This window comes from Tasmannia lanceolata, unplaced genomic scaffold (genome assembly GCF_043159265.1).
Source record: "Tasmannia lanceolata isolate RefF3 unplaced genomic scaffold, GAP_Taslan_0.1 ptg000019l, whole genome shotgun sequence".
Taxonomy (NCBI): domain Eukaryota; kingdom Viridiplantae; phylum Streptophyta; class Magnoliopsida; order Canellales; family Winteraceae; genus Tasmannia; species Tasmannia lanceolata.
This window is the reverse complement of record NW_027518696.1, coordinates 17,234,989-17,251,008: the sequence shown is the minus strand read 5'-3', so window position 1 is coordinate 17,251,008 and position 16,020 is coordinate 17,234,989. Positions and strand designations below refer to the sequence as shown.

Here is a 16,020-nt window from a genome sequence, read left to right as displayed (position 1 = left end):
TGAGTTGGGTAATTGCACTATTGGATTAAGGCATGCAAAAATCGACGACTAAAAGATGTCCTAAGCGGCATCTTTTTCATCGTGCATGATCAAAGGTCCAAAATCATCAAATGATAGGCTAGATTAGGGATGGCCAACACTGTCAATGGGCCTGATCACCATGCATACACAAGCAATTATTCCTGAATAGTAACAGATTTTATCAACGAAAACAGCAGTCATAATACAAACAATGAAAACAGACGTTCCACAAAGCGACATAAAAGCATTTCTCTCCCATCCAACCCCTCAAAGTCCCACCACCAACTAGCGTTAATAATCTCCACCTGTCTGCTTGATCATTAGACCTGCAACAAGCACTCCTCCCACTTTAGTCATCTCTCTCTAGGATTGTTTGGTTTGGTGATTTGGTTCAATCCAGTTCAGTGATATGATATGTTTTGGCTTAGTGACTTTACAACATCCAAACTGCGACTCCAATGAGACAGAAGCGAGAGCCTTATTGTATGTACTTAAGTGGTTCGTCACTCATTGATCCGGCCCCTTATCGTGGAGGGAGGCTCTTTTAACATTACAACGTGGGAGGCCCCGGGTCCTTGGAAACTCTCAAACACAATTTCGTGATTGTTGTAAGGTCATTCAGCCACGCTTTTCACATATATACAGGTCTGCTGTATATATGTGAATTACTATGAGGATTGGCTGGGGATTCTATAGGATTTTTACTGCTGGATTGATGCTTTTTGGGGTCAGGAGCTTGCTGCCTGGGAGGGTCCACTGCTTTATGAACTGGTCGCCATTCGAATTTGCCTTGAGATGGCATCTTGGTGAGATGAAAGCTACATTCTTCAGTAGAGTGAGAGAAATCACAGCATGTGTCACATGCTTTGGGTCTCCAATCGTATAAGATTCTTTGCACCATTTCACCCGTTGAAGACTTGAGTGGTTCGTCACTCATTGATCCGCCCCTTATCCGAAAGATCATCTTCACCTTACATCTGATAGTACTTAAGTGGTTCGTCACTCATTGATCCAATGAGAAATATGGATCATCTAATCAAGGTGTTCTGAATGGAATTTGGCCTGACTCATAGCTGTTGTTTTTTATCAACATATGTGATCAAACAAATGAGGTAGAAAAGGAGTGGGGCCCACCTTGTTCGAAGATCCAAACCACTCATTTGTTGAGCCCAAGGCATATAGGCCATGCCCGAAACTTGGATCAATTGAGGAGTGGCACCTTATAGAAACCTCTACAGATCAGATATTTACGATGATTTTAGGGACACGATTTATTTATGTTGAGGCCCAAGAAATGAATGGTTTGGATCTTCAAACAAGCGGGCTCCACCGTGTTGTTTAAAAATCGCAACACACCATATGTATCATGTTTATTCATGATGAGGATTTTGGTTCAAGTTACCGGAAACTCCCCCGGAAAGTGGGAAGCACGCTTCCCCGAACCTCATTTCGGAAACGGGAAATTCGGCGCTTCCCCAAATCTGGGGAAGCACGTTTCCGATTCGTGGGGAGCGCTCTTCCCAAAATTGGGAAACATACTTCCGAATTCCCAATGTTGGGAAGCGAGTTTGCCATTTCTTCAGTAGCGAGTTTCTCAATTTTGGGAAGCGAGTTTACCAATTTTTTATTTTCTTTTTTTTATTTGTTTGGAATATTTTTTCTTCGTTTTTCTTTTTTGCTTATTTCTAAGCCATTTTTTTTATATATAAAATTTTTCTATTAAATTAATAATATTCAGTTGTGAAATTTTGTAATTTCTTAATTGATTAATTATAAGAGGAAGAAGAAAAATTGTGTATTTAAAGTATTTTTATTTTTCCATATTCTTTATTTTTCTTTAATTATCCGATTCACTAAAAATGTATCCATTTGTCTCACTTCATTTTAGTGTATTAGTATATAAGTAATGTTGATATGTATATTTAGTTTTATTCAATTGACAAGTGAAGTGATGTTAAGTTAATTTCTCCATTTAAGCAAGCAATCATTTAATCATTTAAGTTGATTAATCATGTAATTTTCCATTACATAGTTGGGAAAATTTTGTATTATGTTTGATATTTGATATTTTGATTAATGGTTGGGAATTGGATCCGCATGTAAATTATTTATTTTGGATGGAATTAATATTTAATATCAGTTGGAGTTTCGATTTGTTTATGGTAGTTGGATTCGATTTGCTTATCTTACTTTGAAACTTGAATACACTTGCATTTAAATTTTATAAATATTAAAAAATTATTGAAACTTATTTTTAATTGTCACTAATTTTTTAAAATTATTTATTTTTTATGTTTTAATTATTATTTTTATTTTTCACGCTTCTTGTTCGCTTCCTTGGCACTTCCCTTTACGCTTCCCCAACCCTTGACACTTCCCGCTTCCTCCCTTCCCGAAAGCCCTCGCTTTCCGCTTTGCTTCGTGCTTTCGCTTCCCTCCCTGGCATCTATGATCTGCTTGTCACATTTCTTTACATTGTTTGCAATCTCTGCAAGTTTGGAGCTCGATCCTTCACTAGTTTGGAGTTCAATGGGTTTTTCCCAGTCCTTGAAGGAGCTAGAGTTAATGGAGGCTTCTCTTCACTAAGAGAGGGATCTTTTCTCTGGTCTATGATAGTATGATCCCATGCACTGTGATTTGTGTTCTGTGCAAAGAAAGATTTGGAAGAACGTTTGATGTTATTTGCATTGTTTTGAAAGTCTTACGATTATCAATTGAAATCTTATGATTCAAATGGATCCATGCACTGTGATTTGGGTTATGTGGAAAGACAGAAATTGAAGAATGTTTGATGTTGGTCGCATTGTTTTGAAAATCTTTTGATTTACGACTGAAATGATTTGATTCGAATAAAATCGTATGGAATTCAATTTGAATTTCATGACTGAATCTAAATTTGTATGAATTTTGCAATTTCTATTGAATCGTACCATTCATATGATTCATGCGATTTATCTTAATTAAGTTTTGTATAAAAGAAGCTAGAGTTTTTTTTCGACAAACCTTCTTTCCGTCATATGTTAGAAGAAGCCCTCGAAAGCCCTCTTGTTAAGAGGAAGAAAAGTAGTAGTAGTTCGAAATAATCGAACTAGTTTTAACCAGCATGAAGGAGGAGGACTAGTTCTGCTTAAAGTAGTTGAATTAGTTCGGACCAAAAATAAATTAGGCAACTGTTTCGAACCATCTGAAAAAGAAGAAGAAAATGACGAAGACAAAGAAGAAAGAGAACAAACCCGGTGACCGTTGTCGCCTTTCGCATAGACATGTCGCCTTTGGCCTGAAGCAACTCATAGCTTAAGTAACGCAAGTTCTTTGTTTTAACTAAGATTAAAAATACTTGAGCACTACAAGTCAACATATGCACTTTGTCCTCGTCTGGCAAAGCTTCTCATTCTCCCTCTTTTTGAGCAGACAAAATGGACATAAACAAGAGAATGAGGATTGTTCAAAACAACCCTGTGTCACGTAAAAAAATCACACTTTTTACCACTTTAAGGCAAGATTTGGAGAAACGGACTTCATGGGTCTGGAACTCTGGATTGCCAAATGCGTTCTTCTCGACTTTTTTATGTTTTTCATACTTTGTTCATGCCTGTTTTTTTATGAAGATCATATGCATGTTCTATATCAATATCTGCCAAACATCTTGGCTAGAAAAAACTGCCAGTGGTGCTCTAACTTGCGTATATTTTGATTAAAGGAACGCCTAACGACGATTGAAGCTGCTCTTGCTAATAAAGAAGGTGAGCTCTGGTTATGTCATTCAATTCCGGCTCTGTTGAAATAAATGGAAACCAAAAGCTTATTAAATTTGTAGGTGGTCCAAATGTTGTAAATGAGGAGTTGTCATCAGTTGTGAAAGAACTTCAAACAAAGCTAGAAAATGCAAAAGCCGAGCAAATAGCTGAACAAGAGAAGGTGGTTCTTAGTGTGAATGTTCTATTTTCTTTTTTCACGCTCAATCAAGAATGCTAATTCTCTTTATCATCTAGGCTTCGAAGGAGCTTCAGAAACTTGCAGCAGAAAATGCAAAGCTTCAATATCAAATAATCCATCTTGTCCGTGCATTGAAGGAGTCAGATAACAAATTGGGAGTCTAAATGAGGTATGACCTTTTCTCTGTATCTTCAGTGTAGCTATTGCTTTTATATAATCTCTTTTTCCTAATAGACTTTGGGTGTTGACTCTCATTACTTGGCAAAAATCTCCACTCCAGGATTCCCAATTATGATGCCCTTGATCATCATCCCTCTGGTTTTGGTGTTCTGCATCATTCTACTAAGGGTGTCTACCATAATTGTGAATAGAATGGAGAAAGGGGGTCTCGTTGTTGAAGGCCTCTAGACGTTTTTAATTAAACCCCTACGAAAAAATTGTTCACGAGGATAGAAGCCTAAGCTTAAGCCAAAGAAAATTCTCTCTCTCTCTCTCTCTCTCTCTCTCTCTCTCTCTCTCTCTCTCGTGTGTGTTAGAGAGAGAGAGAGACGTAGATTTTTTCCATATCGATTTACACAAAACGCCCTTTCTCCCACACCTATGATATTGATAAGAATTTATACACATTGGCCAACAGTACTCCATCAATTATTTGTCTGCCCACAATGAAAGCACTTACGGAAAATGATATGATGTTACCCAGCAATTAAGAAGCTGATTATCAAGCATGTTTGCCATAATTTTGTAAACACTAACAACCAGGCTGATTGGATGGTAGTGGCTAATTCTATCCGCACCATCCTTCGTATGGATTGGGGTAATGCATGTAGCTCCTTTAGTTCTTCCAAGACTCACCATGGTAGAATTCATTGAACACTTACCAGAATATCCTTTTCATCCTCATCCACAATTCATGGAAGAAAGCCATACAAAATCCATCCATCCCAAGAGCTTTATCTCATCGGAGAACGAACGAACGTTCTGAGGCATACAACCCTTCAAAAAAAGATACAATTTCTGAAGAAACTACGCTAGTTATAGCGTAATGATTTTTCTTTTGATCGCTTGTACCCACACATACAATCCGTGGAGTGTCATAATGACATGGACACTCAGATTTGTTTAAAGGATTCAGTTACCATAGCATGTGTGTGAAGATAAACAGAATTATATTAGGAAGACAGCCTTGCTACCACTTTTTTTTAGTGAAACAGTCTGGTCCATGTACACATGGCACACGCTATGGTGATTGGCTCTATTGATCTTGTGTACCGCTACTAGTCCAGAACATTGCCCCCAGTCCCTCATCATTGAATGATCATAAGCCGTTAATTAATACCTTAGTCAAGAAGGATGTTGTGTTCTCCTTAAGCATCCTCTACAATAGTCTCAGACTTTTCTTTTCTTTTTTATGGGTAAGCTGGGGTTAGGCAGGACCCCGACCAGAGATATTAATAGAAAAGGCAAAGATATACATGAAGCGAGAGGACAACCCCCTTACAGGCAAGGGGGAAACAAAGGAGCCTAACTAGGCTAAGCAAAAAAACAAAAGAGCTAGAAAGCAACTCCCACAGACGGGAGGGAGCCAAAAGGCTAACACAAGCACCAAAAACCCAAACAAAACAATGAACAGACAGAAACCCAACATAAAGAGAACAGAGACCAAAGCAAGCAAAAGAAACCCAGCAACAAAGGAAAAGCAGCCCCAACCCCTGCAGAAACCAGGAAATTAACCTAATTTAGGGGGAGGATTGGAAAGGGAAGGTAGGATGCATGTTGGAGAAGGACGGAGAAGTAGAACTGGGGACTTTCCTTTTTTCTTTCTAACGGTTTGCCAAGATTCATCATTATCATCTATATAGGTGGAAACATTATCGAGGAGAGCAAACTGATTTACATATAGATCAGATTTGAAGAAGGGTGCTGGAGTTCTCTTTCTTCAGCTTGATATCTGCTTCCTCTATGGAGATCAAGGGGATGGGAATTACTATGAGGATTGGCTGGGGATTCTATAGGATTTTTACTGCTGGATTGATGCTTTTTGGGGTCAGGAGCTTGCTGCCTGGGAGGGTCCACTGCTTTATGAACTGGTCGCCATTCGAATTTGCCTTGAGATGGCATCTTGGTGAGATGAAAGCTACATTCTTCAGTAGAGTGAGAGAAATCACAGCATGTGTCACATGCTTTGGGTCTCCAATCGTATAAGATTCTTTGCACCATTTCACCCGTTGAAGACTTGAGTTTAATAGAGTCAGGAAGTCGCTGACCTGCACTCACTTGGACACAAATCCTAGCATAATTTAGCCTTGTCGCCTCTGTTGTGTATGTGTCCATGTATAGAGGTTTTCCAATTAAGCTAGCAATTTGACTAAGACAATGCGAGGACCAAAACTTGAGGTGGAGGCCAGGCAGGTGGATCCAAACAGGGACTTCGGTGAGGTGCTGCTTTTCAGTAGAGATACCTGGCTCCCATCGTTGCAAGATTAGCGGCCTACCTCCATAATTGTGCGAGGAATCTTCGATAACCCGAGAACATTCATCAGGGTTAGAGAATTTAAATAGGAAAAAACCATTTTCAAGGGTATAGAGATTGAGATCTCTTATTAGCTTCCACTTGCGAGATAGGCTTTCTTTAAGATGGTTGAAGTAAGGCCTTCTCCCCAGGAAGTAACCCACCAAACAGTTAAGCCATTGATCTTCTGCTTCCTTGGTCTCCTCATCCACAAATGAGAGCTCCATGGAAGCTTTTTCTTCATCTCCAGGGGTACAAGGTTTAAGCTTAGTAGAAACAGAGGGTGAAGGCTGAGTTGGGAAAAGAGCTCTCCAAGGGTTGATGGGGTTGCCTTGAGGGGGACCATCAACCCTTGAGCTCACTACAAGGGTTGCCTTGATGGATTTGATGGGGTTGTCTCAGACTTGAGCTCACTACAAGGAACTTCAATTGTATTTTATTGAGAGAAATCCGAATGCTGCCTCATCTACAGAATGCATTTTTGCTGACTAAATTGAAAGAGCATTGAAGGTTTCCTTCTCTCAGCAGCCACCTGCTTTACCAATTCAATGTTCTTACAACTAGGGGCCTTGGCTCCTTCTTTTTTACGTTGGCTCCTCCCTCCCATGGACAAGACCTAGTCCCTTCTCATTGGTCAGTCGGTCCTCAACTCCCTCATATTGTTATCTTTATCTTCTCACCATCTCTTCCATTTCATTTTGTTCCTCATTCTATCAAATCAGTGAGTAAACTCTCATAGTTGACTGCGGGGTATACCAACACCATGTTCTTCCATTGTCCTGCTCCTGCTACAAATCTGGACCATTGAATTGATTCTAGAAGTGTAACCCATCCAGCCCTTACACTTGAAATTCATTCTTATGAATCTCTTTCCCCTCCTCTATTAGTAAGGAGCCTTTTTTAATGACAGGATGATCAATGGTGGGACCAGAAAAAAATGGCTTGAACTGGGGTGGTTGACCAGGTCAACAGAGCAGATTCCCATAAAGTGCCGCAGGTATCATGGGCCTGATTATTTACTGAAGAAGCATAGCATGGTTGTGTCGTATGATTGTTCATGAAAATGTAGTTAAACTTATCAGATTTATCAGTATATTGTCAGTTTCACGTTAAAAATGGAACAAAAAAGAATGTTATCTACTCTGTTGTATAACTGAATTCTCTACTCAAGCATCACCATGGGTCAAATGATGGGATCCTGTGATTCAGTTGGGACTTGTCTATAACAGGAACTAAAACCTGGCCATGTATCCAAAACATGGTAGGATCCAAAACATCATGAGACAAGATGCTTAGTGGAAATATCAAAACATGGTAGTGCTAATATCATTTCCCTATTGAAAATCATCATACTCTCCACTCCACACTCATTAGCAAAAGGGAAACCAGCCGTGTCACTTATATGCCCTATGGGATTCCAAATTTCACCCGTCTTTTTTTCTTCCGAATTGTCATTGCACTACTGGATTATGGCATGCAAAAATCGACTGACTTAAAGATATCCTAAGCCGCATCTTTTTCATCGTGCTTGATCAAAGGTCCAGAATCATCCAATGATAGGCTAGATTAGCGATGGCCAACACTGTCGATGGGCCTGATCACCACACATACACAAGCAATTTTTCCTGAATAGTAACAGATTTTATCAACGAAAACAGCAGTCATAATACAAACAATGAAAACAGACGTCCCACAAAGCCACATAAAAGCATTTCTCTCCCATCCAACCTCTCAAAGTCCCACCACCAATTAGCGTTAATAATCTCCACCGTTAGGTCGTCCCTCTTTCACTCAATTGTCTGCTTGATCATTAGACCTGAAACAAGCAATCCTCCCACTTCAGTCATCTCTCTCTACGATTGTTTGGTTTGGTGATTTGGTTCAATCCAGTTCAGTAATATGATATGTTTTGGCTCAGTGTCTTTACAACATCCAAACTCGGACTCTAATGAGACGAAAGCGAGAGCCTTACTGTGTGGACTCAAGTGCTCTTTTAACGTCACAACGTGGGCGAGTGGATCAGCCCCAGGTCCTTGGAAAACACAATTTCTGAAATTCGAGATTGTTGTAAGGTCATTCACCCATGCTTTTCACAAAGATACAGGCCCGCTAACGAAAAGGCCGACGAGTTAGCGAAAGCCCCAGGAGATACGATCCACTTCTGTTCAATTGAGCTAGGCTGCCATTTAGGGAAGACTTCATAGTATTGAAGTCTCATAAGTGTACCTCATCAGAGGGGGGGGGGGGGGGGGGGGGGGGGGGCGGTCAATGGTTACTCATATTCAATAAAGTTATCTAATTTCAAAAGATAAAAACAAACTTTACACCATCCAAACTAAACCAAATAGTATCAAGAAACGTATGAAGCAAAGGGATTATGGGGTTTAAAACATTATCTAGTGAATCAGGTAAGCATTCTCAGCATGAAGTAGTTAGTGAGTTTCTTCTTCTTTCCAAGTAGGCATTGGCAAAACTGAAAGTTATTCCTTGTGTTGTTTGTGGGTAAGCTTCAATTAATGGAGGCATGATCTCAACTGCCAGTGCAACTGTGCAAGGCTAAGCTTCTTCCCATATTTCTGTCTATGCAAAGATGAATCGATCTCAAATCCCTTCAAATTGGTGTCACAGACAAAAGAAAAAAAAAATTGAGACAATTGAATACCAAAATAAAACATCTAATATCTCAAGTGCTCTCAAAAGGAACACAAATCATATGAACTCAATATTCATTATTTTACAACAAAAAATGCCCACTAATCCCTGCCCATTTGGCATTTCCACTATTCCAGTCAGCTGATTACAGATGAATACATTATGTAGGTGCAAATAAGGAAACTTGTAAAATGGAAGACTAGGGTTTCATCTGGCAAAAGATCACAAATAAGTAAAAAATCCCAAATTTCCAGAAAAAACGAAGAAGATTAAAAACCCCCAAAATAATTTCTAGAAATTATACCGAGATGGCAATAATACTCTACCAATCTAGGGTTTCTTCTCAATGTTCCTACCAATCTAGGGTTTCATTGAACAAAAATCATCAGACAGTAAGAAAAATCTCAAATCTCTCCAGCAAAAAGAAAACCCAAAACATATTCTAGAAATCATACCGAAATCCCACCAACCCAGTACCAATCTCGGTCTATACTCTCTCAATTTCAAAACCTTCCTCAGAGGGGTTTACTTTTACAAAGAAGAGGAAAAAAAAAAACTAGGGTTAGGGCATTTAATGTTGGGGGTTTTGTTTGGTGGTAGGTGATAGATTGAGGTCAGAAATTCCTTGTGTATCAGGATCCTTAATCTGATCGATCTGTTTCTTACCTCTTCGAAGGAGATATTCAATGTAGATGAAGTTCTTTTTATCAATGGAGTTGGAGTTTCTGCGGAATTCTGCAGAGACTATGGATTCGATTCTGCGACGATCTTCGGGGGCTTTGGAACGAGCTGCTCGTAGAAACCCTCTGTAAAGAGCCAACACCTGCTTTTGCATTCCAGAAAGCTTCGTCATGAGGAAGAAAGTGGGTGCGGTTATCAAATTAGAGATAGGTAAATGAGAGGAATGATGCTTATAGGTAGACCTGGCAAACGGGTGGGTCGGGCCGGGTCAACCCGCGGGTGATGCGGGTCACACGGGTCGGGTGAGGAAATGACCCGCATTTTTGCGGGTCAGAATTTAGGTGACCCGCGCGGCCCGCTGTGGGCCGGGTCAACCTGCCGGTCACCCGCAAATTCAAACAGTTGCTTATTTTGGGAAATGATATCACTGGATTTTGATGAGGGCAGTATGGCCGGCACCGTGGGATGGTCCAAACCGTCCATTAGATGGCCCACATGCTAAATAGGTGTTGCCCCAAAAATCATTTCAATAGGTTGATCCTAACCCTCCAATCTATAGAGGGTTAGGATCAAGTGATCAACCTTCTAACATTCAAATCGGAGGGTTGGGATCAACCTATGGTGCTAGCCATAACATATTCAGGCATCAAACCCTTAAAAAATAGATTAGCATGACAAAATCACCATCCTTGGCATTAGAAAAAAAAGCCATCTAACTAGATTAGCATAACAAAATCACCACCCTTAAAAAAGCAGGTGCCCGCGGGTTGACCCAACCCGACCCGTGTTTTTGCGGGTTGGGTCACCCGCGGGTTAGTTTTGACGGGTCACTAAAACTCAGACCCGTGCCCGCAAATTCGCGGGTGGGTCGGGTCGACCCGCGGGCACAGGTCACTTTTGCCAGGTCTACTTATAGGGGAATTTATACAACCGGTATGTATGCATGCACGTGCAAACAAAAAAATACAATGGACCCACAATGTTTGGGTGATCCAAACCATCGATTTGTTTGTTCTCACGTAGATAGGACTTGCCCAGAAAATCTTCTCCATGGGATGATCCTAACAGTCCGATTCGTAGAGGCATCTATATTGTGCCATCCATTTCAAACCTCCATTATTGACATGGTTAAGATCATCCTATAGAGAAAAATATTTGGGCACGCCCTATCTTAGACCTGGCAAAAGCGACCCGTGCCCGCGGGTCGACCCGACCCACCCGCAAATTTGCGGGCATGGGTCTGAGTTTTAGTGACCCGTCAAAACTAACCCGCGGGTGACCCAACCCGCAAAAACACGGGTCGGGTCGGGTCAACCAGCGGGCACCCGCAAGTCAGTTGGCTTTTTTAAGGGTGGTGATTTTGTTATGCTAATCTAGTTAGATGGCTTTTTTTCTAATGTAAAGGATGGTGATTTTGTCATGCTAATCTATTTTTTAAGGGTTTGATGCCTGAATAGGTTATGGCTGGCACCATAGAATATAAATAGGTTGTGGCTAGCACCATAGGTTGATCTTAACCCTCTGATTTGAATGTTAGAGGGTTGATCACTTGATCCTAACCCTCTATAGATCAGAGGGTTAGGATCAACCTACTGAAATGATTTTTGGGGCACAACCTATTTAGGCTGTGGGCCATCTAATGGACGGTTTGGATCATCCCACGGTGCCGGCCATACCCCCCTCATCAAAATCCAGTGATAACATTTTCAAAAATAAACAACTATTTGAATTTGCGGGTGACCCGCGGGTTGACCCAGCCCCACGCGGCCGTGCGGGTCACCTAAATTCTGACCCGCAAAAATGCGGGTCATCTCTTGACCCGACCCGTGTGACCTGCACCCGCATCACCCGCGGGTTGACCCAACCCGACCCACCCGTTTGCCAGGCCTACCCTATCTGACATCAGGGACCGAGAAAAAGAACGGTTTAGATCACCCAAACAATGTGGCCTTCCCTCCCATGTATTCTTGGTGTGCATGTGCATGCGCATGCAAGGCCATCCACCATATACAATCTCCCTCTTGGGTTAAAATCCACCATCAATCGGAAGTGGAGACATGACGGCAACCAATGGCAAGTAAGAACTCTAATCCTTCTTATAAATAAAGACACAATATCTAAGGTGCAGCGGCTAAGTGCACAAGGCTCCCGCCATTGCGAGGACTGGGGCGGGAGGGCTAGATGTACGCAGCCTTACCCCTACTTTTCAAAGAGGCTGCTTCCATGACTGCAACCCGAGCAACCTTACCACTGCGCCAAGACACAATCTCTAAGGTATAGAACTTAAATCACTTTTACGTTCATTCAAGTCTAGAGTTCTTCTCAGGGTGCTCATACTATTGTTGCCAGTTCTGATTTATTCTCGAAGTTCGAACTCTGTGTGGTTTTTTGACTCTTTGTCACCTCCTCAGGGGTGCTTCTAACTGGGACTCCCAACCCATAGGTTGACTTCAACAGGACCCGTCAAGTCCCGGTGTGGGCGGTACATCAAAAGTGCTGCTCTTGATATTTGATCCAACAGCAGCCTCTTAAAATTGATTGAAAAAATTGCCAACGGGGGACATCAAAATACGAATATTGCCAACGAGGGACACACTTTTGAAAAGTTGCTAGTGAGGGATGAAATGGGGGTTATCAATCGATGCTTCGTTTGGTTGCTAGTAAATAGAGATATTCCATTGGATTTTTGTGGAGAAGGGAGGTGACATCAGCTTTACCTTGGAAGTCTCTCATGCAATTTTCTAGGGAATGGTGCTCTCTCTTTTTCTCTCTCTTCCCTCTATCTCCACTCATAATGGCCCCCTTGTCTAATAAATACTTGTCCCCTCCCTTGTCTCCCCCCTTTTTCCACAAAAAATCCAATGGAATTTTTTTTTACTAGCAACCAAAAAAAGAGAGTCATCAAACTCTCAAAAGGGGGTTATCAACCCCTCTTTAACCATTTTTCAAAAATGGGTCCACCGTTGGCAATTCTCATATTTTGATGTCCCTCATTGGCAATTTTTCCAAACTAGTAAAAATGCACTCCATCTACATTAAAAAAATAATCATATGTTGTTTGTTTTTTATATCAACATGGATGAGTGCTTATATCTTGAGTGCTTGTGCAAATGCCATCAATTATTTTATTTTGTTTCGAAGATGATCATTGACTATTTATCTTAATATATGACATGATAGGCATATTGAAGAGACTTGCAAAGGGTTTTCATTTGCTTTATGATCATATAACATATGTAGTATATATGCTATTATATATCAAACTCCTCATGAAATTTATATTTTCTGACAAGCATGCTATAACGGTAAAAGGGAATAGTGGGAAGCAAAATATCCTTTTGAAGTTATTTTATTGCATATAAGGATAGAAACCCTAAATCCTAAATCAAAGAGAATGACTAAAAATGTCTTTAAAATGTTACAATAAAATGAGTAATGCTAAATTCAATGCTTTATATCATTCACTAAAGAAATCGATGGGATGCCAACATCCTTCCCATAATGGGCAAGCAATCTATTTCATCAAAAAAAAAAAAAAAAGTACACCTAAATTATTTGAGAGATGACACAAGAAAATGACTCTAATTCTTCAATAATAACTGATGATAAAAAGAACTTCAATTTATACCATTCAATCAACAAATTGATAGGAAAATGATATACTGCACTCCATACTATGGTGATGACCCTACTTTAGTTGTAAACTTATCTAAGTGAAGTAAGCTTGAAAGTTCTCAAACTCAACAATCAGATAAAATAGGGCCTTGTGCCAATTTTATTGATTTTCTAGTGAAGTTTTAGTACATAAATACTACTAATATGTCTCCTAACATTTACCCAATAACATGTAAAAGCGTTAATAAGTTCATGTAATTAAATCCATGTGTTGTTTAAGACTCTTTAACATGTGCCTATAGCAAACATTCATTATTATACAAGTCCTCATTTTGGTCAGTGGAAGTCTATGTCTAGAATCATAGCAATGTGATGTCTCTTTACATGGATTCACGTGGTGTAAGCCCATGTAGTGAAGTATTTTTCAATAAGCCAGTAGGGGTCCCCACCAAACCCAAATTACCTATAAAAAATTGTAGCGAAGTTTTTTTCAAAAAGTATTTTACGGCTTACACCAAAGGATGATCCAAACCGTCCATTTGATCATTCCCAAATACGATGATCCCATCCCTACAATGTATAGAGGAATGACATATTTTGGAAACCTCTATAGATCACTGGGTTGGGATCATCCTATGGAGACACAACTTATGGTGTAAGTTCGTATAGTCAAATATATTTTAAAAGTATCGTAACAAGGGACCATAAGGGCTTATTTTGAAAATGACACCCTGTCGTGCTTTCAATGGGAAATGTGAAATGTCTATGGGGAATCGGGAATCGGAAGCAAAATCAACATATGACAGCAAGCATGTAAATCCTTCTATTGATAATGACACCCATTATTAAAGCAAAGGAGTGCGGATATCATTTCTTCAGCCTAATATCACCAATTAAATATTTGATGGACCAGATTTTCCTCACCAAATGACCAATATATTAGCCCGCTTAGAATATATAGAAGATTTAACTACACCCTTGTATTGATAATGACACCTACTTTTTTGAAAAATAAGGGACTATATCATTTCCACAAGATGATCCCAACCCTTCAATCTACAGAGGTTTCCAAAATATGCCCTTCATGTATAGAATGTAGGGACTTGATTTTTGGTACACACCCTATCTATGATGGAGCATTGCAAATGAATGGTTTGGATCACCACAAAAAATGTGGGAGCCATGTGTTTGGGCACTGAAGCTCATATAAGCTTAAATGAGCTGAAGCTCACGAACAGGAGTTTTTTAAACTTTTTATACAGTGACCATCCATCAAGGTCATATAATTTCTCTAAAATGGGCTGGTAAAAAGTTAAAGAAGTTGGTGTATATAAATAGGGAAATGTTATCGGCACTACTGTATTTTGATGAGGGCACTCCTCACTTTATGAAAAGTACGGTATGGCTCGCACCATAGGATGATCCAAACCATCCACTAAATGGGCCACGACATAGGTTGTGCCGCAAAAATAATTTTCATAGGTTAATGCTAACCCTCCGATTTGAATGTTAGAGGGTTGATCCTAAACCTCTATAGATCGGAGGGTTAGGATCAACCTATGGAAATGATTTTTGGGGCACAACCGGCCATACCGTACTTTTAATAAAGTGAGGAGTGCCCTCATCAAAATACAGTAGTGCGGATAACATTTCCCCATAAATATCCACAAATTGAACGGTTAAGATTATCCTATAGAGAAGAAATTTGGTTGTATGTATATAAACGTTCACAAATTGAAAGATTAGGATTTAGGTGAATGAAGCAATAAATAAGGGCGGTGATAAATTCACCCCCTACTTTTCAAAATGGATTGTACAACCCACAACATAGGATGATCCAAACCGTCCATTTGATGGGCCACATATTAAATAGGTTTTGCCCCAAAAATCAGTTCCATAGGATGATTAAATCTCTATAGATTGGACGGCCAGGATCATCCTATGGAAATGACTTTTTGGGGCACAACCTATTTACATTGTGACCCATCAAATGGACGGCTTGGATCATCCTATGGTGTGGGCTGTGAAGTCGATTTTGGACGCATTATCGATGGGTAAAAATTGGTGTGCACTGCCAAGAATATCCTTAAAAAGAAGCAACAATTTCTATCAAAAATCATTACGGGATGAAGAAAGTGCCATGGGATATGAATAGAATTTTTGGCAAAGAGTAGAATGAATTGGTAAGGATTTAGGCTTTGATGTGTGTGGGTAAAAAAATAGTGAATGTTTGGAGTTATCTTTGAGGGGCAAAATAGAGAATTGCTAGGGTATTTATTGCCCAAATGAATGCCGAGAATACCCTTAAGGAAAATAGAAATGTCTATGCAAAAGTAGGTATTGTGCTGGAATGTGGAACATGAATGGAAATAATGCAAAAGTGAGGTGACTTTAACCCCTGATTCACGCTTTATCTACTACAATAAGCTGGGATGAAAAGAAGAGAGTTTTTTTCATTTTTTTGAAAATTACATGAGAATTACACATCACATTTTTTGACTTTTTTGAACAAATGCACCCATTCGACTCATATAATTTCAATCCTACCCCCTCCTTTATGCTTTTAACAAAGGCACCCATTAAATCATATAATTTCAATCCTA

General features: G+C 39.8%; 1 protein-coding gene and 1 long non-coding RNA gene across 2 annotated transcripts; one reads left to right on the top strand and one right to left on the bottom strand.

The window, feature by feature from the left end:
* Positions 1 to 3,708: 3,708 nt before the first annotated feature.
* On the top strand, positions 3,709 to 4,130 carry LOC143852547 (uncharacterized). Its single transcript, XR_013236792.1, has 3 exons — positions 3,709 to 3,764; positions 3,839 to 3,939; positions 4,014 to 4,130. It is a non-coding gene; the product is annotated as an uncharacterized LOC143852547 (long non-coding RNA).
* A 1,720-nt stretch (positions 4,131 to 5,850) lies between these two features.
* Positions 5,851 to 6,696, bottom strand: LOC143852379 (uncharacterized). Its single transcript, XM_077361761.1, has one exon. The coding sequence runs from the start codon at positions 6,694 to 6,696 to the stop codon at positions 5,851 to 5,853; it is 846 nt and encodes a 281-aa protein (XP_077217876.1).
* Between the last annotated feature and the right edge of the window lie 9,324 nt (positions 6,697 to 16,020).